At 45.0% G+C, this 25,224-nt stretch overlaps 1 protein-coding gene across 1 annotated transcript; it reads right to left on the reverse strand.

Moving 5' to 3' along the window:
• Positions 1 to 13,238: 13,238 nt before the first annotated feature.
• GPX7 (glutathione peroxidase 7) lies at positions 13,239 to 20,874 on the reverse strand. Its single transcript, XM_061121880.1, has 3 exons — positions 20,689 to 20,874; positions 15,735 to 15,996; positions 13,239 to 14,002 (listed from the first exon to the last, which is right to left on the reverse strand). Exons 1-3 carry the CDS (start codon positions 20,821 to 20,823, stop codon positions 13,839 to 13,841), a joined length of 561 nt encoding a protein of 186 aa, XP_060977863.1. The 5' UTR covers positions 20,824 to 20,874; the 3' UTR covers positions 13,239 to 13,838.
• Positions 20,875 to 25,224: the final 4,350 nt, after the last annotated feature.

A 25,224-nucleotide genomic window follows, 5' to 3' on the forward strand; every position in this document is an offset into this window, starting at 1 on the left:
CCACTCCGTTCCCGGTGAACGCACTTAGGCGCTGGGTGCTCAGAGAGACAGCCCTTGTCCGGGGTGGCAAAGCGGGAATCGAAGTCACCGGCTTGGATTCCACACCTGTGCTGAGCACTGGCCACTGAGCTAGGTACGCACTGCGGGGGTCACTGGGAATCCCCGGGCAGCTTCAGGCTAGTGTTGGACACAGACGAGGGACCTGCCATCGACCCACAGTAGGGTCAGTGCAGGTATGATTAATACACGATCTCCCTTAACCGTCACAACAACCCAGAGGACCAGGGATTTTCAAACTTATTTTATAAATGAGAGCTTAGGGTAAGATGAAAGTCATTTTCCTAAACTCTTAAGCCCATGGGATTTTAACCTGGGTCTTTCTTGTTCCCAAGCCCTTCATTTTTCCGGGGTTTCCACGGCGCCTCTTTTTCAGTAACTTTTACATCTTGTCATCCTTTGGCTTCCTTGCCTGCAACTTCCTTTCCCTGAGCAGCTAGATCATGCACTGACGTGTTCACACGCCCCTGTCCACACTCTCTCCCACACTGGCCTAGGATAAGGGGGCTGGTGGATGTTCAGATGGTAACTCCACCCACCCAGGAGCAAAGCCAATAGGCCTGACCACTCTCACATAACCCTTCCAGATCACAAGGTTAGTGTTATTAGGATCAGAAGACGTTCCTTCCTACAGTCTGAAGGAGCTATAGGAAGCCTTTGCAGATTATGTCTGTCCAGTCAGGGTACACTGGGGAGACCCAGGCTCTAAGTTAAGATGCACAGTTTGGCCCAGTTACACTGAGCCAGGACTAGGGACTGTTGGACTTTAGTTGTCAATAATTCCTATTCAGTCAATCACTGAGTGCTCAGGCTGAAAAGGACCTGTGAATCATGTAATCAGTGGATGAGTTACAGCTAGCATTAAGAAAAAAAAATTAATGGAATAGAAAAACTATACTGCAAATAGTAAAGCTAAGTATTCTTTCATAAAATGTTTCAGTTATATATGTCTGTATGCACTGTGGTCCAGATCACAATGTAAAAAGGATTTCTCCTTTTGAGTCAGGTCAAAAAGGTTTGAAAGCCACTGAATCTGACACCTCCCATTGTTCTGATGAGCAGGAACTCGCACGATTACAAAATCTTTAGCTCTCCTGATTTCTTACAGCAGTGGGGAGAGTAGGAAACAGCTGATGTGATGCCTTGGGAGTCCCCAGTTCCTCTATCTCTTGCTTTCAATGTGAATGGGATAAATAATGAGCATCAGGGGATCTCAAGCCCTAGCTCTACCCCTGCTCTGCTTTTTTTCTCTCTGTGCTTTAGGTTCCTTTTCTTCATCCAGGCTAGCTCCTCAGATGCTAATGTGTGCCATGCCCTTGGCACTGGGCCGCCTGAGAGAGATCAGATCTGGGTCTGCCCAGAAACACAGTATAGAATGGGAGCCAGACAGATGATCTAGGACAGGGCAGGGAAAGAGGGGAAATGCAGGGACCATGGCCAGGAAGGGATCACCATCTGAAGGAGAAGGAAGGAGTTTTGAGGGGGTAGTATTGAATATGAAAACTGGAAGGAATTGTTTTATCCTCCAGAAAATTCCTCCTGTGAATCTCTGCAAACTGGGAACTGGACGACATACTCTAAGGGAGGTGCAGTTTGGCCTCTTTATCAGGTAGAGATTAAAGAGGAAGGATTTGGAATCCTGTGGAAAGGAGCAAGGTCTCCTGAAGACATGGGATTCAGCTGAGATACAAAGCACTCCGCTCTGGCTTTTGGCAAATTGGGAAGCTGCCAACAGTTTCCAAAACCCTTTCCTGCCAAGAGTTAGTTTCTCCAGCAACCCTGTGGAGTGAGCCAGGAAGGGATGATTATGCCCCTTAGAGAGATAACAAGCCCCATGTCACAAAGCAGCCAGTGGCCCAGGAGGAACTAGTACCATGTCTGTCTAGCCAACAGTCCTTTTTGGCACTGATGAAGACTATGGTCCCCTATTCAGAAGAATGTTTTTAACTACAAAAAGTAAATCAGAATTACAAAGTATACCAATTATATAGAATCATTATCAAAATAGTTATTTTGTGAATTAGTTCTTTTTTAACATATTAAATAGTAAGATATAGAGATTTATCTATTAACTATTGTTAATTTTGAGGTGGTGAATGAGTACAAAAACAAGATTTGAAGATATTGCTACTGTAATGCAATACAAAAATAACTATGATTTCTATTGGTGACAGGGCTTCCCTGGTGGCTCGGATGATAAAGAATCTGTCTGCAAAGCAGGAGATGCTCAAGAGATGTGGGTTTGATCCCTAGGTCAGGAAGATCTCCTGGAGGAGGACATGGCAACCCACTCCAGTATTCGTGCCTGGAGAATTTCATAGACAGTGGAGCCTGGCAGGCTAGAGTTCATAGGGTTACAAAGAGTTGGACACGACTGAAGCGACTGAGCACCCACACATCACTGGTGACAAAGTCACAAGTTCTGCTGATACGATGTGACGTTGCTTATGTGCATGATAGAAGGAAATGCTAAATGTGACTTAGCGGTAGTGAAAACAAGGATGTCACTTTTTTCAATCCAAGTTCATGGACCTCTCCCACGCTGAGCTCTACCCGCGGACCCCTTGGGCTCTTTGGAATCTATGCTAGAATCTTTGACCTCTTCTGGTCTAGAACCTACTGTAATGCTTGTTCCTTTATCGTGTGCATCATGTTCCTTCCTACAGACACTGCAGACCTACTGTATGCCAGGCAGTTTCCCATCTTGTATGTCATATAGTCCTTGAAAACTTCCTTTGTTTTTTCTTCCCATTCTGCAGACAAGGTAACTGAGACTCAGAGAGGTCAAGTGATTTATCCAAAGCTACACAGCTAGTAAATAGAATTCTGTACCACCACACCTTCTTCCCAACCTGAGGTCTGGGGGCCAGAGTCTCCAACCAGAAGGGCAGGTAAGTGTAAGAGGGAAGAGTGAGCAGGGAGAACTCGCATTTATGGAGAACAGACTGTGAACTAGAAATTGTGCTCAGTGCTTTTCACAGTCTCCTTCAGTTCTTACAATTCTGTGCTGTTACTCTCTTAATAAAAATAAAAATAACTAAATGCATATTCATTATGAAACAACAAATTAAAAACTAAGGATAAACCAAATTAAAAATAACAGTCACCCATAACTTCACCACATAGAAATATCCACTGATACTTTGGTATGGAGTCTTCCAGACACACACACATACACACACAACTTTTTACCCACTCTACCCATAGGAAAACTGGACCCAGAGAGGTGAAGTAACTTGCCCAAGGATATACAAGTATCAAGTTTCAATCACCTGCGGTGTGACCTTCGACTGGTCACTTTCCCTCTCTGCGTTAGGGCAGTAGTTGATGAGAGAGCTCGAGGCCTGGCACCAGGCGCAGTAACTGGAAGTCTCTTGTGCGTGGTTCTCTAAACAATGCGCTCTAGACCTGGCAGCCTTGCTCCGGAGCCGGATCCTCGGGGGTCTGGAAAGACACGCCCTTGCTGTTAAAGGGTCGCGCAGCTCAGTGACCGAAGTCCACAAGGAGGCTGAAGACCCCGGCACAGCCCGAGGTGAGAGTTCGATTCTGCTCCCTGGGTGGTCCACCCGCGAGTCCCTGGTCTCTGGACACCGCGGAGCAGCCCCTCTCCTCTAGCCCTACTGCCTCCAGCTGTGCCCGCCCGACACTCCTCCCCTAGGGCTCCCCCATCCCCTACCCGGCTCCCCTTCAGCTTGCAGGTCACTGCATTGGAGAAGCAAAGAAAGGATGCCGACATGCATTAATTCCCTTTGAGTGCTGACACTAGGCACGACCACTCTTCTGACACCCACGATGGATTCTTACCCTTTTTTTTTTTCCCAGCGTGAGGCTCCTGCCTCTCATCCTGAAAGAAGGGACTTTGCCAGGTTGGAACATGAAGTCCAAGGACAAATTGGACCAAAGCTCAGATCTCCTGATACCAGCTAGACCATCTCCCAACTGGAGGTGGTCTTTGGGTTTAGGTTTTTGTTAGTTTGTTGTTTGTTTTCCTGTGAAATCTTTAAAGCACACAAACAACATAAAGAATAATACAAGAACCACTCATGCACTCTCTACTGGTAAGAAATTGCTTCCACTTGCAACTATTCTCCTGAATTTGGTGTTTATCATTTCTATGTTCTTATTCAAGCATTTATCATGTACGTGTGGATCTTTGAACAATGTATAGAATTGCTTTACATGTGATTCTATCTCAAATAAATAACATCACATTAGTGTTTTCTTCTGGAGTCTTTTTTTTCCCCACTCAATCTTATGTTTTTGAGCTTTGTCCATACTTATGTGTATGCTCAATCTGGTTCATTCATTTTTGCTGCTGTATAGTTCCCCAGTTACTGAATATATGATGGCTTATTATCCATTTTCTTTAACATTTAGATTCCTTCCAATTTCTTTTATTACTTACTATACAATGCTGTTTCTCTTGAGATTTTTTAAAAAAATCAATTTTACTGAGGTATATTATACAAACAATAGAATATACACACTTCAAGTGTGCAGCTTGATGAGTTTATACTCACAGAGCCACCACCGCAGTCACGATACAGAATATTTCTGTCACCTGTCACCATCACTTGGGGTGCAATCAACCCTCCTCCCCAACCCTAGCCTTGCCTGAGACAATCTGCTTTCCCTCCCTATAGATTAGTTCTATCTGTTTTTGAATTTTTGTCTTAATGGAATCAGATAGTATGTTCTCTTTTGTGTCTGATCTCTTTTGCTCACCACAACGCCTTTGCGATAAATAGAAATTGTTGCATGTGATAGTAGTTCCTTCCTTTTTATTGCCAAGTACATGGAAATATACTCTTTATATTAAAAACTGCAATTTGTCCATTCAACAGTTCATAGGCAAATTTGAGTTGTTTCCAGCTTGGGACTATTGTGAATAAAGTTGCTACAAAATTTTGCATATATGCTTTTTTGAGGTGCCTATGCTTTCATATACCTTGGGTGAATCCTAAAAGTGGAATTTTGAGGTAATAGAATAGATGTATGTTTAACTTTGGGCTTCCCAGTGGTGCTAGTGTTAAAGAACTTGCCTGCCAATGCAGGAGATGCAGGAGACGGGGGTTCGATCCCTGGGTTGGGAAGATCCCCTGGAGAAGGGAATGGCAACCACTCCAGTATTCTTGCCTGGAGAATCCCGTGGACAGAGGAGTCTGGCAGGCTACAGTCCATAGGGTCGCAAAGAGTTGGACATGACTGAAGCGACTTAGCATGCATGCATCCTTGGCACATCACAGTTCTCTGATCAGAACAGTTCTCTGATCAGAACTCAGGCATCTGCACTGTAAGCACCAAATCCTAACCATGAGACCACCTGGGAACTTCCTTATCCTTTCTCTCAAACACCTTTGGTAAAACTCAATTAATCATGTATGTATAGATTTATTTCTGGATTCTCTATTCTATTTCATTGACCTTATCTGAATCTATCCTTATGCCAGTTCCACTCTGTCTTAATTACTGTAGCTTTCTAAGTGGGTCTTGAAATCAGGTAGCATAAGTCCTCTAACTTTGTCCTTATTTTTCAAAATTGTTTTAGTGCTTCTGGGTTCTTTGCATTTCCATATCAATTTTATATCAACTCATTGATTTCTACCCCCCAAAATCCTGCTTGGATTTTGCTTAGGATTACGTTGAATCAATAGATCAATTTGAAGAGAATTAACATCTTAATATCGAGTTTCCCAATCCGTGGACATGGTATATATCTCTTCATTTATTTTGTTTTGCAGTGTTTTATACTATTCTATGTACAGGTCTTATACACATTTTGTAAAACTTTTCCCTTTTTCTTATTTTTGATGCTATTGTAAATGGTATTTTTTGAAAATGTGATTTTCCGATTGCTTGTTCCTAATTTATAGAAACACAACTTATTTTCATATATTCACCTTGTATTCTGGGATTTTGTTAAATTCACCTATTAGCTACAGCATTTTTATAGGCTTCTTAGGACTTTTTTATGTTAACATGAAAAAATTTCCTCACAAGCATTTTAAAGGCAGTTTTACTTTTCCTTTACAGTTGGTGCTTTTTCTTTCCCCCTTGTTTTGTTACACTCTCTAGGATTTCCAGTAGGAGAGAATAAGGTAGAAGAGAATTCATTTGACTTTTGAGGCGGAGTTACGTGATTCTTTTTTCTCTGCATTTTGATTCTCTCACATCACACACTTATCAACAGAGAGATCCTCTGAAGGCTTGACCTGAGCCGTTTAAGCAGCCCCAGTGGTTCTAGTCTGACCTCTAAAATATGAAACTGTCCATACCTCTCCAAATATACCTGCCTCTTCTCTCCTACAGGAAGCCTGTGTTTCAGCCAATCTGACCTGGGAAAGGAGCCTCCTTTCTCAAGTTTTGTCTATATTGTTCCCTTTTTCTGCTTATCTTATTCCTCTATACTCTCCAAGGTCCATCTTGAAGACCACCCCCACCCTGTCCCACAGAAAGCCTTTCTGTGACCAACACTCAGAGTACCATTCTTTTTTTTTTTTTGCAGTATCTGCTGTTCTGTCTGCCATTCATTGAGCACTTCCATGTGCCATCACATCACTGAGGAACCACAGCTTCAGACTATAGGCTCCCTAGGATAGAAACCGTACCTGCTTCAGGTCTGGTTTCACCACACTCAGTCTAAGGCCTGGTTCTCAATGGCAGGGGTGCTACTTTGTGCCACCTGGTTTTTTATGTGCTTTTGTGCAAATGAAAAAAAAAAAGTACCCCTTCCTCTGGCCTGATATAGCTCTATGCCAAAGGCAAAGCTGGGTAAGTAAGAATTCAGGCTAGATTTCAACTCCTTCTTGTTCTTTCTGCTGGCCACCTTCAAAATCTGCATAGCCATATAGGTTAAAGGAAGAGGAAGAATTAATAAATTCCCCTTAATAAGTGAACAAATGATTCTATGTACGGGTATTTTATACATAAAGATATTGAGTCTCAGCAAGGTTTGTCTCACCCAAGGACCCAGCCAGGAATGGTAGAAACTAGGATTTGACTGTATATTTTCCCCCTGTTTATTTAACTTATATGCAGAGTATATAATGAGAAATGCTGGGCTGGATACAGCACAAGCTGGAATCAAGATTGCTGGGAGAAATATCAATAACCTCAGATATGCAGATGACACCACACTTATGGCAGACAGTGAAGAAGAACTAAAAAGCCTCTTGTTGAGAGTGAAAGAGGAGAGTGAAAAAGCTGGCTTAAAGCTCAACATTCAGAAAACTAAGATCATGGCATCCAGTCTCATCACTTCATGGCAAATATTTGGGGAAACAGTGGAAGACTTTATTTTCTTGGGCTCTGAAATCACTGCAGATAGTGATTGCAGCCATGAAATTAAAAGATGCTTGTTCTTTTGGAAGGAAAGTTATGACCAACCTAGACAGCATATTAAAAAGCAGAGACATTACTTTGCCAGCAAAGGTCCGTCTAGTCAAGGCTATGGTTTTTCCAGTAGTCATGTACGGATGTGAGTCAAGTTGGACTGTAGAGAAAGCTGAGTGCCAAAGAATTGATGCTTTTGAACTGTGGTGTTGGAGAAGACTCTTGAGAGTCCCTTAGACTGCCAGGAGATCCAATCAGTCCATCCTAAAGGAGATGAGTCCTGAATATTCATTGAAAGGACTGATGCTGAAGCTGAAACTCCAATACTTTGGCCACCTGATGTGAAGAACTGATTCATTTGAAAAGACCCTGATGCTGGGAAAGATCGAAGGCAGGAGGAGAAGGGGATGACAGAGGATAAGATGGTTGGATGGCATCACTGACTCAATGGACATGAGTTTGAGTAAACTCCAAGAGTTGGTGATGAACAGAGAGCCTGGCGTGCTGCAGTCCATGGGGTTGCAAAGAGTTGGACACAACTGAGCAACTGAACTGACTGACTGACTGAGGATTTGTCTTGGGCCTTCCAGTCCTCAAAGTTCAAGGAAACAAACCCTGCCTTTGTCTATGTCCTTCTTTGGTTCTGACATGAGTCCAGCACTTTATTTGTTTTCAAGCATTTTTCATATTCACAGTTATTTTTCAGCCTGAGATTAGCCAATTCTGCAATTTACTTCAAGACTGCTGTACCCTGGAGTGATTGGCTTTCTCCCAGAATCAAAGTCTCCGATCCTAGACCCTCCCCATCCCTGCTGGAGTGTTACCACAGCCTAGAAAGCAGAGAATAGAGGGAGAGGGCAAGGACTTCGGCACCACGTCAGCCTGAATTTCTTTAAGTTGGTCATTAATAAGGACAGTGAGTTTAGTTTTTAAAAAAATTTTAAGTCTTTATTGAATTTTCTACAATATTTCTTCTGTTTGTTTTTTTTTTTTTTTCTGGCTACGAGACATATGGGACCTTAGCTTCCCAATCAGGAATCAAACCTACATCCCCTATATTGAAAGGCAAAGTCAACCGCTGGACCGCCAGAGAAGTCCAAGCCTGGATTTCAATTGCTACTTGGCAACTGACTTGCAGGGAGACTTTAGACTTCTCACATAGTCTCATCTGTAAAAATGGAAATAATAATACCTATCTTAAGATATTAGATATAGGTATGTGAGCACTCAGTAAAGGTTCTCCTTTTCCTTCCACTTTCCTGAGAGCAAGGTTGGTGTCTCACGTTAGGTCCACACACAGGAAAACTGCAGCCTTTGTCAACAGAAGATTCTTGGTGATGTTTGTCAACCCCATGAGTAGAACTGCTTTTTCTCTTGACCTTAGGCAACTCTGTTCCTCTTTCTGAGTCTCACTTTCCTATCTTTTAAATGGGGATATGTGTGCATGCATGCTAAGTTGCTTCAGTTGTGTCCAACTCTTTGTGACCCTATGGACCATAGCCCGCAGGCTCCTCTCTCTATGGATTCTCCTGGCAAGAATACTAGAGTGAGTTGCCATGTTCTCCTCCAGGAGATCTTCCCAACCCAGAGATTGAACTGGCATCTCTTATATCTCCTGCATTGGCAGGCAGGTTCTTTACCTCTAATGCCACCTCGGATGCCCTTAAATGGGAAGAGCAGTACCCAAATAACTGTAAGAAGAACTATGATTTACTGAATATTTACTAGGTATCAGGTACTCCAGTGCTTTATGGGTGTATTTTCATTTAGTCATCATAATAGGCCTATGAGGCCAGGGCTATTAATATCCCCAAGGTCTCAGAAGAGGACACTGAGGCCCAGAGAAGTAAAGTCCACGAGTCAGTCAGTTGCTAAGTGGCAGAGCTGGGATATAAATTCTGTTTTGCAGTACTCAAGACCATGATTTCTCAACCAGATGACATTTTAAGCCAGGTAATTCTTTGCTGTAGGGGACAGTCCTGTGTACTATAGGATGTTTAGCAGCATCCTTGGTTCTACTCACCAGAGTAGTTTGACAACCAAAACTGTCTACAAACATTGCCAGAAGTCGCCTGGTGAGCAAAATCACCCTTAGTTAAGAATCATTGCCCTAGACACTAGATCCCAGACAGTGTTTTTTTCTCTACAATAAGAGCAAGCCAGGGAAGCTTCTTTCCCTTCAAGTTTCCAGTAAAGAAAATCAGCTGCAGATAGCTACTACACTAATGCTAATACTATTTCATATTTTACAGCCCACTTCCACTTACAAAGTGCTTTTTCACACACTCGTTTGTCTGAATATTCCAGGGGAGACAGCACACACACAGAAGTGTCTAACACTGCGTCCAGCACCTAGTAGGTAAAATCTTGGTTTTCTTTTTATTGGCTAGATGAAACAATGGAGGTTCAGGGAGATCAAGTGACTGTCCCACTGTTACACAGCTAGTAAGGGGATAGTGTCATTTGTTATATTGACTAGCCAGTTAACTGTATTCTCAATTCTTGGACTTTAATCCTGAGTCTGCTTTCATTGGGAGTTACAAGGCAGATCAGAAGGCTATATAGTTCAACTTCCTATTGTGTGGTATTCAATCCTGGATTAGCATTGCCAGATAAAATGCAAGATGGCTAGTTAAATTTGAATATCATATGAAAAATTAGTAATTTTAAAAATATAAGTATGTCCCATGCAACTGTTACTAATACCAGGGATGACAGTGGCCCTGGGACCCCCTCTGGAGAATGAACAGCAGGGTGCAATTGGTCATGTGCTCAGAGGGAGCACTTGTATTCTAAGATATTAGAGGAAAGGCCTTCTGACCAGGCTTTCCCATCTAACTGAGATTGGTCACCTCTCTCATGGGAGGATTTGAGATTTTAGGGGGAACCCAGCTGAGGCAGGGGTTGAGACAGTCTCTAGGACATCCAGAAATAGATGTAGATGATGATAGTGAAGTCTAATCAGTCAATATATGCCTTTTGAACACCTACTACGGGCCCAGCTGCAGAGGTAGGGGTGCCTCAGATGGTAAAGAATCTGCCTGTAATGCAGGAGACCTGGATTCTATCCCTGGGTTGGGAAGATCCCCTGTGGAAGGGAATGACCACCCATTCCAGTATTATACATGGTCACAGTTTCTTGTACTTCTTCCTGGTGCTTATCATAATTATAATTGTATAATAATTGGTGTAATTATTTGTTTAATGTTTGGATTTTCTTTTATTCTCTTAGCACCATGACAGCTGGGACATGGGTGTTTTGTTCACTGATGTACCCCTAAAACCTAATGCAGAACTTGACACATAGGCAATGCCCAAGAAGTATTTGTTGATGAACAAATGTCCCTTCCAACCCTAATTTTACAGAAATTCCCCTGACACATGCTTTCCTCCCTCCACACTCTAGTCCAGCTCGGAGAGGTTAAAAAGCAGTCAGGATGGGCCCACTCTTTCTCTGAAACCTGGACCAGTTGATAGTGAATGAGAATCATCTGAAGGTGAAAAGAGAGTTCAGCAAAAGACAGAGGCCCTTACTGTATCCACAGTCAGAAATGAATCCTTCTCCAACTCAACTGTGAAGTGCTAAGATATAACCTAATACATGCAGTATTTGGCTTACAAGTAAACTGTTAGAAGATAATGAAGGCATTAGTAGAAAATCAAATATTAACTATTTAAGTGTTAGCTGATAACCAAGGAATTAATTTAAAACTAACCTGTTAGCAGATATTGCTTAACCAATGACTGAGGTAACAGTTGATAACTTAAAGTGAGATTTTCCCTAAGGGAACCCTTGCCCATTAGAGGGGGCTTGGGAACAGCAGAAAACTGACAAAACCTAGGAATGAAGGTCTAATCGGGACTGCAAAATCCTCAGCTGGACTCCAAACCTGCAGGAAACTGTTGGCTCGTCTGTGGTTTTCCAGGTAGGGTCTAGGCAGAGACGGCATGGAGCCAGTGCTCAAAATGCTTCCCATACAATTAAGTTTAACCTGCTAAGGGCCAAGCACTCTGCTGAGGAGAGAAGGGAAGGCAGTTGCACAAAGAATGAGACTGTGGTAAATGCGCAAGTGAGTGATGTGTGAAAGGAAGGGCTTAAGGGGTTTGTGAAGGCTGTGGAGAAGGGAGAGCAGGTGTGTCAGGGAGAGGTGATGAGCTTAGTTCTGGAGACGCTGAATTGAGGTGTCTCTGGTCGTGCCCAACAGGCAAGTGGATATGAGTCCGGCGTAGATACAAAGTAGAGATTTAGGTATCATCAGGGTGTGGATGGTGGTCAAGATCTTGAGAAAAAATGAGATGGCTGTGGCAGAACATATGAAATAGAAAAGGGACCAGCCTAGAAGCCCGAGGAAGACCAACAGGAAGGAGTGGGCAGCGGAGGAAGAGTCACCAACAAACACCCAGAAGGAAGGAGCACCGGGAGAGACGGGGGAAACCAAGAGAAGGCAGGGGCGGGAAAGCTGAGGGAAGAGAACGTGTCAGGGAGAGGGGCAGTACAGTCAGCAATGTCAGATGCAGCTGACAGGTCACGCAGGGTGAGGTCAGGGAGACGTCCATTGAGAATGTGGTTCTGAGATGTTCATCACAAAAATTTCTGTGATAGCTGGGTTTCCCTGTGTGTGTGTGTGTGTGCCCGTGTATATACAGAAATGATCATGCGCCAAGCCAGGGCATGCAGAACCATGTGCAAGGACAGGCTGGAGGCCACCACAGGGTGGTTTGTGGTCAGCCCACAGAAAGCCTTCATTTACTCTAGCAGCTTTGGGGAAGGAATATTAAAGTAGGCTTTGAGGACTGTGAGCACAGTTCAACCCTTTCACTGTCCAATGGGAAAACGGAAGACAGCAGAGAGGGAACCATTTGCTCAGTCTGTGAGTCAAGGATACAACCAGAACTTGAATCTGAGTCTCCTGCTTCTAGAAGAATGACTGGGAGAAGTGGACATGAAATCCTCACTGGCCAATAAATTATAGATCAGTGACTTTGCTCATCACCTCAGTTTTTAGATAACTCTTTTTTAGATTTATATAAAAGTGAAATACATATTTTACATACAAAATGTAAACATTACAAAAATACCTAACAAAGAAAGCAAATGACTCCTGTTATTCCACCCCATGCCCTCACAGACAACAACAATTAAGTTTTGTCTACATCCCTCTCTCCCTCTCTCTCTCTCACTTAACATTGAAATTTTTAATAAAAATATTATTTTTGTTTATGCTGGATGTTGTTTTGTGTGTGTGCACATGTTCATTATAACTGGGCTTTTTTCACTTTTGGACAACTTTCAGCACAGAAATTAATTCATTTGAACAACTGTACTAGTGTATCATTTGGTTTTGTGTCATAATCTGCTACCAAACCATACTGATGGACACGAGGTTGCATAAAATTTTCACTATAATGAACAATGTACATATATATTATTGTAAACACATATTTGCACAGTTTGGGAGTCTTTTAAAAGGAGAAATAATGGAGCAAAGCATGTAGACATTTTGTTTTAAAAGATACTGACAAGTCATCCTCTAAAAACCTGTACCAGTTTGTTATCCCACCAGAAGCTTTATGTGAATGCCCATTTCCCTGCATCCTTACCAACAACAGGTATTATCATTTAACAAAATCTTTCCAACTTAAATGAGGCTGAAAATCTTTTCATATCTTCATTATCCATCTCTATTTTTCAGTGAATTACCTATTCACATCCTTTGCCTGTAATTGAAGTGTATTTTGGTCAGTAAATTCTTATTGGGCAATAATGATTGGTTTGATTAAAATAAGTCTGAGAAGACTTTGTACCAAATTGCTAAAAGTTTACCTCCAGGGACCAAGAGTACAGAAAATGAGGGAGATACTTTCATTTTTTATTTTGTATCATCTTGTATTATTTTACAGTGAATTGTATTACTTTTGTAATTTAACAAAATACATAGGAAAACAGTAACAGCTACAAATGTTTGGCCTGGATTCTCATGGCTATAAATTCATGTTGAGTTCAAGTTTTTATTAATCACAATTTATTTTTTGGTACATAAGCAGAAACCATTTATTGAATGCCTCCTGGTTAGCTGGCACTGCCCTTGGTACTTTCATAGGCTTTTCATCCTCATCCTCACAACAGCCCTGTGAGGTAGGAATTGGCTCTGCTTTATAGGTAGGAGATTATTGTTTGAAATGCTTCTATTTGCCTATTTTCATGGGTTAGAGGTTCTTATCGGCTGGTGAGTCATTGGTCAAGAACTCTCACTGGTCAGGAGTTCCTAGAGGTTGCTCTAAGATTCAAATAATCAAGCTACTAGAATTTTTCCCCAATAGGAGTGATGGGGTAGGGGGGACAGGAGTGGAGGAGAGTCAGTGGTCTCTCCCTTGGTAGCACCATTTGAGTTTGCTTTGGTCACTCATGCACGGTTGGGGGAGGGAATGGGGGAGAGGAGGGAAAGTGGTTATAAGTCTTCTCGCTTCTTCAGGATGAGCTTCCTCACAAGCGCTGTAACCTGGGGCCTGATTTCCTCCACCGACACGGTTGGGTCCCAAGCTCCTACCACCTTTCCATCTGGGGCCACTAGGTACTTCCAGAAGTTCCAGGTAGGCTCCTTTCCAGAAGTCTCTAGAGAAAAGGAAGGAGAGCAAAGTGTGCTTCTCTGTGTTCCGTCTCCTGGAACTCCATTAGCAGTATCCATCCCTCCCCTGAAGCCCTGGTTCTGTTAGTTAGAATGAACAGCAGAACTTTTAAAGATCCCGATGTCCAGTCCATACCCACAGACCACTTAAGGAAGAATCTCTGGGGGTAAGACTCAGGCATCAATATTTTCTAAAAGTTTTCCAGGAAATTCCAATGTGGTGCCTAGGTTGAGAACCACTGCTTTAGAATTCTGTGAAGTGCCTGATAAGACAATATCTGATCTTCCTTTATTAATGATCTCAGAGACTTCCCTGGCAGTCTAGTGGTTAAGATTCTGCTTTCACTACAGAGGACACAGGTTCAAGCCCTGGTTGGGGAACTTGGATTCTGCATGCTGCATGGTGTGACTGCAAAAAAACAAAAAGTTTTAATGACCTCAAACTACTGCATAGTCTATAACCTATTCTCTGATTTAATTCTTTTTTAAGGAGTATTTATTTAATTTATTATAACACTGTTTCATGTTTTGGTTTTTTGGCCACGAGGCATGTGGACTTTTAGCTTCTCCCCACCAGGGATCGAACTAGCGCTCCCTGCATTGGAAAGGGAAGTCTTAACCACTGGACCACCAGGGAAGTCCCTGATTTAATCTTAACGGTTCCCATATGTTAGTCCTTGGACTGGTTGCATCTGAATCATGGTGGTGGTGGTGGAGCGGGTGCTTATAATTAAACAGATTCTTGGGTCCTGCTTCAGTAGGTCTCAGGCTAATGTATTTTAAAGAGCTCCCCAGGTGCTTCTAAAACACGGCCAGGTTTGATCTATAACTATGGGAACTGGGAAGGAACTAATAAAAACACACAGGGGGGGAAAAGAATATTAGGACTGACCCACAGAGCAAAATTCAAATTGCCTGAGTAAGGGACCTTTGGTTTGCAACACTGCTGTTTGTCATGTACTCTTCAGGTGAATGGGCTAGGGGGGAGGGCAGTGAGGGATAGGAAAGCACAAAGGGATATGGAGTGGGAGGTGGGAGGAGGCAAAAATGGAGCCCCCAAAGGAAGGGAAAGGCCTGAGAAAGGAAACAGGACTTAATGACAAGCTTGGCTAATGACCCCATTTTGTGGTTCTCAGGCTTCTGGGAAGAGATCTGTTTCTCAAATACTAAGATCTTTTCCTTTTTTTTTGTTTTTTGGTATTTTGGGGCTTTTTTTTTTGCCATGCCCGATAGCTTGAGAGATCTCAGTTCCCTGACAAGGCATTGAACCCAAGCCCTGGAAGGCAGTGAAAGTCCTAACCACTGGACTGCCAGGGAATTCCCAAGAGCTCGTATTTTAGCTTAGAAGGTTTCCCTCCTGTGGTCTACAGACTGACTGCCTCTGACTCAGGACAGGAGATACCTGCCAGCCTTCTCCAGGAATGTGGTGTCCCCTGTTTGAAGCTAAAATCTGAGAGTCCAGTTTCCTCCTAGGAGCCCCTGTGGATGGTAACAGGAGCGCAGAGAAGCCTGCAGAGTGGCTCTGGGGGAAACTGCAAGGCAGTAAGGGTGGAGATATTCTTCGGCAGGAATATTCTTCAGTTCATCCTCAAAGATTTGTGCTAGAATAGACCATCAACCCAGCTGGGGGCATCTAGAAGGGGCCCCACGTCACCCAGCCAGCCGGTAGCTTCTGCTGCCCAGCCAGCTGAGGGGTGGTGAAGGAAAGGCAGGACTCACCAGTCAGGAACTTGAAGGCAGGGTGGGCACCAGTGCCGGTGACTGCAATCTTGCTAAACATGGGGAAAGAGACACTGTATGTGCGGCGGGCAAAATTCTCGATCTCCTTGTTGCTGTCGGGCTCCTGCTGACCAAACTGGTTGCAGGGGAAGGCAAGCACATTGAAGTGGTGGGGCCCCAGGTCCCGCTGTAGCTGCTGCAGGGCCCGATAGTGCTGGTCTGTGAAGCCGCACTCGCTAGCCACATTTACCACCAGGGACACCTGGGCAGCAAAAACAAAACCCAAACACATACACAACCCAGAGAAGAGGCACATGTCCTGACATACCCACATGTGTGACCCCTCAACAATGAAAGCTTTCTCTCATATATGCAAGAACACAATGTATACACATGTAAACAGTGCTCTCACATATACACAAACACATATACACAGGCACAAATGAAATCAAACATGCAGGGGCTTACAGATACGTGTGCATACACATACATAAACACTCAGAATAAGCACACAATGGACATCAATGGGTCCGCCTATGGCCCAGGACACAAAGATACTTTAGCACACATCACACATGCCCACAAACACAGAACACCATTACAGAGAGACGCATACATACTGGTGAACTCCCATCAGGAGGTGATAAAGGAGACAGAAAAGGCAGACCTGGGTTTAATTTCTGGCTCAGTCAACTAGCAGTCGTCATTCTATATTGGAGTTGCCTATATACTTGTTGGTCTCCCTTCTAGAATGTGAACCTGCTGAGGGCAGGAGCTATGTTCACTTCACTGGGGCTGACACATGGAAAAGTCTTAGAACGTATGTGCTGAGTGAATGAGTAAGTGTGCACATACAAATGACCACCTATGTAATGGGTACATAGACAGACATGGTTTTCTTGATAAAAGGATCTCAAGAACCTCGGGGCAATCCTTTTTTGCCCTTCTCCCTCCAGCAAACAAATACCACTTCCTTCTCTCACTAGACTAACCTTTAAATTTATAATTGCCTTATAATACATTTATTCATTGCCTTTAGGTAATAAACATAAAGCTGGCTGATGGAACTCGATTATATGACTGCAATTACAATTTTGGCACCAATGCTATATTTTTCAGCTTCTGGTTACATATTATTGCAGGATTTAAAATCTTACCCTGTATCTGGGCAGCCAAGTCCTATCAATCTGGCCACCTTTTAATAATACAAGTGGCAGGATTATACGAGTTGGCTCTATAGAGAGCCAGGGGCAGCTCAGGGCACTGGACATGCTCAGGCTGGGCAGGGTTTCTCAACCTCAGCACTATTGACATTTGGGGGTAGAAAATCTGTGTTGTGAGGTGGCTTTAGAATGTTTAGCCACATCCTTGGCCTCTACCCACTAGACGTCTAGTCTTACTAATCAAAAATGTCTCCTCTAGACATTCCTGAAAGTCCCCTGGGGAGAAAGATCACCACCAGCTGAGAACCACTGGGCTGGATGATGAGAACGATTGAGCTGTAACTCCCTCATGCATTTCTTGGGGCCCCAGCCTGTGGCTGGTTTGTCGTCATATGCCATATGGTGAGACCTGTTTAGCTCCCTTCACTAGTCGGAGGTCTTCCTCTTTCTTCTCTGCTGGATCCCTGGGCGCTGACAGCATTAAAGGTTGTTTATTTCTAACCTACATCTTGTGTGTCTGCCCATATTTTTGGAAAGAGGGAAATCCTACTTCTATTTCCATGCCTGAATCCAAAAAGCTTATCTTTAAAGTGACCAAAACACAGATGTGTGTATGTGCTCAGTCACGTCCAGCTCTTTGTGGCCCCACAAACTATAGCCCACCAGTCTCCTCTGTCCATGGGATTTTCCCAGGCAAGAATACTGGAGTGAGTTGCCATTTCCTCTTCCAGGGGATCTTTCCAACTCAGGGATTGAACCTGTCTCCAGCACTGGCAGGCAGATTCTTGACTACTGAACCACCTGGGAATTTCAAAAATATAGATACACCCAAATACACACAGTTAATTTATATATATACATATATAAGTACAGATGCAAACTCACATGTATATGCAAAATAAATAAACCATTCACACTGGGGGCATATCCCTGGTGGCTCAGATGGTAAAGAATCCACCTGCAATGTGGGAAACCTGGGTGTGATCCCTGGATTGGGAAGATACCCAGGAGGAGGGCAGGGCAACCCACTCCAGTATATTCTTGCCTGGAAAATCCCCCTGGACAGAAGAGCCTGGCAGGCTACAGTTCATGGGGTTGCAAAGAGTCAGACATGACTGAGCGACTAAGCAGCACTCATACACTATACTCAGGCCTACATGTACATAACCTCACAGCACAGGCAAAGGAATTCCTGAGTGTCACGCATTCTTCTACACTCCTCACTGGTCTGAAGGACTGTCTCCCAGTTGGTGCCCGAGGACACAAGTCATACAACTTTGCCCATGGCTATGTTTCCAGGGCACATATGGCCATGTCTCCCTGTGGCAGGCACGTAGTATTTGTAAGGTAGCCAGTGTTTTTTTTTTTTTCTTCTAATTAAAAAACAAAAAAACCTATAGTAAAATACACATAATGAGCCAGTAGCTGTTTGCAGGTGAATGAATGACCATACTGCCAAAGGGGCAGACGAAGCTTGGGTTAATTCATAGTATCATTTACAGCTTCCTGGCCTGACTGTTCCTGGTTTCCCTCTAAAGCTGGAGATTAAGACATGGGCTCTGGAACTGGACTGCCTGGCCTCAAATTCTAACTCTACCTCTTAGCAGCTGGGTGACTTTGTGGATTTTTTGTTTTTGTTTTTAAATTTCTTTCTGATTGAATTCTAGGCCTCTCACTCCAGTGCTTTTTAGGATTTACCAATGACCTAGAGGACGAAAACATTCAGAATTCTGGGACCACTTTCTGGATAATTTTTTTTCCAGGATTTTTGTTCCTCATATCCTGGATGCCTTATTACTTCGAAAAACAGTCTTTGTCTGTTTTTGCCTTACTACCTATTACTATTAGAAACTATATTGTTTGTGTCTCTGTTCTTTGTTTCCTGTATGTCTCCTCTCAACCTCATATAAGCTCTATTAAAATTGAAACTTAGCCACTTGGTTCACCGTTGCATCCCCTGTACCCTCAGGGCTGGCACGGTACTTAGTACATAGTAGGTGCTCAATAATAAATGAGTTAATGAGTAGTAGAGCTGGTCAAGTGCTAAACCTGGGGCTCTCTGAAGAGCTGCACTAGGGGGAAGGGAAGGCTGGAATGGGAAGGGGTCCTGCTCTGACTGGCTGTTTCCCTGAGTTCTAGATGACATTTCTGCTGGGGCCCAAGAAACACAAGCACAGAACACTCTATCAGGGGTTTCCACACTGCACGTCATTTGAACCTCACAATACCTTGGGGACGGGGGCAACCTGGACATGGGCTACTGTCCCCAGGACTCCCAGCATAATTGAGAATTTCAAGGGGTAGAGAGTACTTTCTTCATTGAAGATGGCCTTGCTCCTGGAAGATTGCTAACAGCTTTTCTTGTGTGGTTCATCCAAACCTGGAGGCTGGGCCTACCTGTCCATTAGAGACCAACTCCATACCCTTTCCACACACAGACCCAGGTCTACCTTGAGAAGTGAACTGGAGGGCTCTTCGTTTCACACAGTGAAACATTTAGGTCTCTGAATAAAGTGTTTAAGGCCCCTTTTGATCACTCCCTACTCTCTTCAGCCTCATCTTTCAGTGTCATGCTTTATACTCCTTCAAGCACAACTGCTTGAGGACCTCACTACCCCTCATCACCCTTCTTGCTGTTTATTTCTGACCCTTGCTTCCCTGGTGGCTTAGATGGTAAAGAATCCGCCTGCAATGCAGGAGACCTGGGTTCAATCCCTGGGTTGGGACGATCCCCTGGAATAGGGAATGGCTATCCACTCCAGTATTCTGGCCTAGAGAACTCCATGGGCAAAGAAACCTAGCAGGCTACAGTCCATGGGGTGCCAAAGAGTCCGTTCCACTTGGCACTGACAGTTCTCTTTGCCTGAAATGCTCTTCTTGGTTTTGCTAAAACTCACTCTTATTTCAAAGACTCACCCAGGCACACTTCCTCTCTCAAGGCCTCTCTGAGCTGAGATGCCCCTTCTGTAAGGAGGTAGCAATTAGACTGGATGACTCTTCCATCTCAACCTGAGCTGCCACCTTAAAAGCTTGCCTAGAGGAGACCACAGATGGATGGGCAGTTCTCCGCCAGGCTTCCTGCTTTCTAGCGCTGTGTGACCCTCCATCTCTGGGCCTTAATGTACTCTCTAACACTGGGCTCCTCAGCCTCTGGGCTCTATTGCCTGATGACCTGAGGTGGAGCTGATGTAATAATAAGAGAAATAAAGTTCACAATGAATGTAAGGCATTTGAATCATCCTGAAACTACCCACACCCTCTGAAAAAATGTCGTTAATGAAACCAGTCCCTGGTGCTAAAAAGGTTGGGGACCGCTGCTCTAAAAGATGATGTGTAAGGTATCGGTGCCTCTGAAATGATAACTTCCTCCGCACCGAGCTTTCATTTCCATAGTGTTCTCACTGCACTTAATATCGCTAACTGCCTCTGTTCCGGTCGCGGAAACTGGGGATGGGAGAGACAAAGGCTGCTACTGTTAATTTTTAAACCGGTGCGTGACAGGCTGCGCCCCGCTGCCCAAAAGCGCTGGGAGGGAAATCGGCGCGAGCAGCCAGAGTTTCGGGTTTCACCGCGCACGCCGGGCTGTGCCACGTAGTCATGGGACAGACCCGGCCGAGGATCTGGGGGCGCCACGCCCGGGCGGGGGGATGCCTGGGTGGGGGCGGGGCGCCAGGGCTGGGTGACCGAACCCCCCGAGCCCCACGGAGCCCCATCCGGCAGGGTCCTGGGCGCCCGGCTCCCCGGCCAGGGTCCGGCGGGGCGGCGCCGAGGCCCGGCGGGCGGACACTCACCGAGCCTCGGTACTTCTCCAGCGACACCAACTTGCCCCGGATGTTGACGGCCTTGAAGTCGTAGAAGTCCTGCTCCCGCGGCGCGCAGGCCGCCGCAGCCAGGAGCAGCCACGCCGCCGCCCGTGCCGCCACCATGACTCGCTCCGGAGCACGCGGCGTGGCGAGGGCAGAGGCAGGGCAGGGGGCGCGGGCGCCGCGGGGGCGGGAGGCAGGAGGGGGCGGCCCCGGCGCCACGCGGCCCTCCAGGCAGGACGCGCCCCCTTCTTCCCAGCGGGCGGTGGAGCGCCGGCCTCTGGACCTCGGTCTCCCCATCTGTACTGCAGGAGTGCTGGGCTCCGCGCCCCTTCCCCGACCCCAGAGCCATGGTTTCAGGATTCTGACCACTGAGACCCGAATTCGTCTCAATGAGGTTTCCTCTTGTTCCAGGATGCAAGGAAAGGGAGTGGAAAAACTGCATGTGGGAGCTCCCCTTCTGATTAGTGCCCTTTGGCTGGTCGCTTCCCCTTTCTGGGCCCGAGTTTCTCATCCCTTTCCTTCCTGACGCACCTAGACAGGACAGAATGATCGCAATAGAAAAATGGATGTGAAACGTTTTGAATGGTGCCTATGAACTTTGGGTGAATGAATGAACATTCCCTAAAAGTGATGGGACAAAGAAGACAAGACAGGGCGAATTTCAGGTTGGATTCCTGGGAAGCAGATTCTGAGATGGAGATTTGCAGTGCAGGATGTTTGTGGGGGAGTGCCCTTGGGATGAACACCTGTGGAGGGAGGGAAGGAAGCGAAGTGAGCAGAAGCCCAGAGCTCCATGCAGGCTCAAGGACAGTCGTGGCTGACCCTGCAGGGGCTCTGGAGCTAGAATGGCCCGTCAGAGTTGTCCCCAGATGAGCTAAGATGACCAGACCAGGCCTTTATATCCCTGCCTTCATCTCTTATGGGTTGTGGGGCCATCTGGGAAGAGGTATGACAGGAACCAAGGTGTCTGTGGTGCGTGGCTGACAGTAAAAGGCTCTTCACTGACAGCATTCCCAATAGCTGGTGTTCCAAGTCTTCCCTGATGGGGCTTCCGGGAAGCATGTCACAGTGTCTCCCAAACTTGGAAAACCCTTAGGGTGCCCCACTAAGTGCCAAGCATGGTCCTGAATGCTGACACTCTCCAGGGGCTCAGAAGCTGGTGTGAGAAAACTAGAGCTTTCATGTAATGCAGTATGGACTAAGCACTTCTACAGTCACTCAACAAACGCTTCTTCCAGTTCTATACCAGGTCCTGCTCGAGGTGCTCTAGGTGCATCCTTTCATGCAAAGGATGAGAAGAGAAGACAGGGAGGCAGGTGGGTGTGAGGTCACACAGTCCTGACAGGCCACAGTGTGAAGATTATGATCCTTAAGCCAAGAAATAAAGCTGCTTTTTTTCAGGCCCTGTGGGTTTTGGTATGTTTTGTTCCCTGACCAGGGACTGAACCTGGGCGCTCAGCTGGGAAAGCTGAAGAGCCCTAACCTAGCGGTTCAGTTCCCTAACTGAACCGCTAGGGAATTCCCCGGAGCTGCTGCTGCTTTTTTTTAAGCAGGGGAGAGACAGTGAGTCCTGTGTTGGAGAAAGAGTCCTCTGGATAGGAAGAGGCAAGAGCAGATGTGCTCTACACTCTGTGATAGAGGAAATTCTGGGGTTTTGAGACCATTGCTAACCTAGCCACCAGGGAAAGCCTCATGGAGGTGGTTAACATCAGGATCATGTCTTCAAAGAGGAATGGGAATTCTCCAGCTTGGGAAGGAGGAGGGGAAAGATGTCAACCGAGGTAACTGTCTGCGAAGACACAGAACCCAGAAGAAGTACTTGGCTGTTCGGTGAGAAGGGGTAAACGATAGATGAGGCTGGAGGGGTCATCAGGGGCCAGAAGAAGAAGGGTCTGGAGAGCCAAGCCAAGGAGCTTGGACTTCATGCTCTAGAGTATGGCAGGCAAAGGTTTTGAAGCTGGGCGTAAGGTTATACAGATGACAGGACTCAACCCAGGCCTTCAGATTAAGAACATGAGCTCTTTCTGTACACCAGGGCAGCTTCTCTCTTCAGCAGCAGACAACATTTTAAGGAGGTGTGGAGGATAGGAAAACGGCTGCTCTAGGCAAGGGCCAAGGCAAAAATAAAGTATTCCTGCCTTCATATTCCTCCTTCCCCATGTCTTAGGGGAGTCTTGAGGCTGTGATGGGTCCTGTGGAATAAAATGGTCCCCTCTTCTCTGCCCTGCCCTTGTGAATCTTTTGGTCTCACTTCCTGCCATCTGTCCCTTTCACTCAGCCTTTCCTTGCAAGTCCCAATCACCAGGAGTTCTCAAATTCTGCCCCACAAAACCTGGGAGTTTTGCAAGCTTGGCCAACCTATTTCCTGTTACAATCCAGATACCTAGGCATTTCTAGTAAGCAGAGGGGGTGGGGATGGGGGGGGATTGTGGTGAATTTGTAAATTTCGCTTGTAAATTTCTCACAGGGCATTTCCCTCCTTCTTGTTCATGCTTCAGAACCCAGCTCAGATAACATCCTTCTCTGTGGCTGCACTTAATCATCCTCTCCTCTCTGTTGCCTTTGTACTTAGGACATTTTCCTGTTAGTGAGCTGATGATAATATTGTGTAGTTGTCTGTTTCCATGGTCTATCACCCCATCATACCCGAATCATCTTTGTGCCCCCTGGCACAAGCTAGCTATTCAGTAAATACTCATTTTTCTTAAATGTTCTGGTGACTTTTACTACTTGTCTATACTGGAATCTAATATGAAATGTTGATTTTAGCCAACAGTATATATTTTATCAGGTTTCCCAGATGGTGCTAGTGGTAAAGAATCTGCCTGCCCATGCAGGAGACATACGAGATCCGGGTTTGATCCCTGGGTTGGGAAGGTCCCCTGGAGGAAGGCAAGGCAACCCACTCCAGTATTCTTGCCTGGAGAATTCCATAGTCAGGAGCTTGGCAGGCTACAATTCATAGAGTTGCAAAGAGTCGGACACAACTGAAGCAACTTAGCACACACACATATATTTTATCATTTTATTTTCAGTCCATTGTATAAATTTTTGGTGTTTCTGAAAGAGCACAGATGTTTCTAGGTAGTCCATTGACACAAACATGAGATCTCCAGGCTCAGACAAATGCACCCATGGTCTCAGCTGAGCATCTGGAGGAGTAGAGGACTCAATCCTGGATCCCCCATACTCCTCTTCCCTATAATAAACTCAAAGAAGCTTTTTATGGATATTTAGAATACTCACTGGGCTTCCCTGGTAGCTCAGCAGGTTAAGAATCCACCTGCAATGCAGGAGTCCTGGGTTTGATCCCTGGGTTGGGAAGATCCCCTGGAGGAGGGCATGGAAACCCACTCCAATATTCTTACCTGGAGAATCCCCATGGACAGAGGAGCCTGGTGGGCCCCCGTCCATGGGGTTGCAAAGAGTCAGACATGACTAAGCGACTCAGCATAGCACATCCCAGAATCTTATTAATGTTTCATTTGTTCAACAAATTGTTGAATACCTACTATGTACAAGACATTAATTTCATGGCCAGGAATATAGTTGTTAATAAAACAGACAAAAAAATTCTTGAACTTACATTCTAATCGGGGCAGGAAAGGATAATAATTAAAAATTATAATATGGAACATACAGTACATTAGATGGTGACAAGCAAGAGAGAGGGATAGAGAATGTGGTGGTGGTGGGAAGGGATTGCAACGTTATTTCAAAGATCAGGAATCCTCACTGGAAAAGTGGTTTGGGCAAAGATTGGAAAAAAGAGAGCAAACAAGAGAGAAAACTTTAAGAAAAGTAACATTCCAGGTAGAGAAAACAAGTAAAAGGCCTAGAGGCAGGAAATGATGTGTTTGGAGAACAGCAAGGAGGCTAGTGTAGCTGCAGTGGAGTGAGGGAGGGGAGGAATAACAGGGCATGAGGTTAGAGAGGTAATGGGATAGGAGTTGGGGCAGAGACTTAATAGCCACTATAAAGACATAGGCTTGGAATCTGAGTGAGGTGGGAAGCCCTTGAAGAGTTTTAAGCACAGGAATAACATTTCTATTTTAACAGAATCAGTCTGACTGCAGTGTTGAAATAAGGAGACTAGTCAGAAGGCTACTGCAGTCATCCCAGCGGGGAGGGGGACAACATAGAGTCTTAGGCCAAAGTGATGGCAGCGGAAGCAGTGGGATGTAGTACAGATTCTGAATGTATTTTGAAAGTAGAGGCGAAAGGATTTCCTGACAGGTTGGATGTAAGGTTTGAGAGAAACAAAATAATCACAGATGATTTTAAAGTTTTTGGTCAAAAAAAAAAAAGTTTTTGGTCAGAGGCACTGGAAGGGTGAAGTTGCTATTAATTGAAATGAAGACATCATCATCCTGCAGGGACAACTGGTTTGGAATGGGAAATCAAAAGTTCAGTTTTGGACACGTTAAGTTTGAGTTGCCTATTATTAGTGGTATGCTGGTAAATGTTTAACAACTGGCTCTCTAGGGAAAAAAGCTGTGTAAGTGTGTGTGTGTGTGTGTG

The sequence above is a fragment of the Dama dama genome, chromosome 20, assembly GCF_033118175.1.
Source record: "Dama dama isolate Ldn47 chromosome 20, ASM3311817v1, whole genome shotgun sequence".
Lineage (NCBI taxonomy): Eukaryota > Metazoa > Chordata > Mammalia > Artiodactyla > Cervidae > Dama > Dama dama.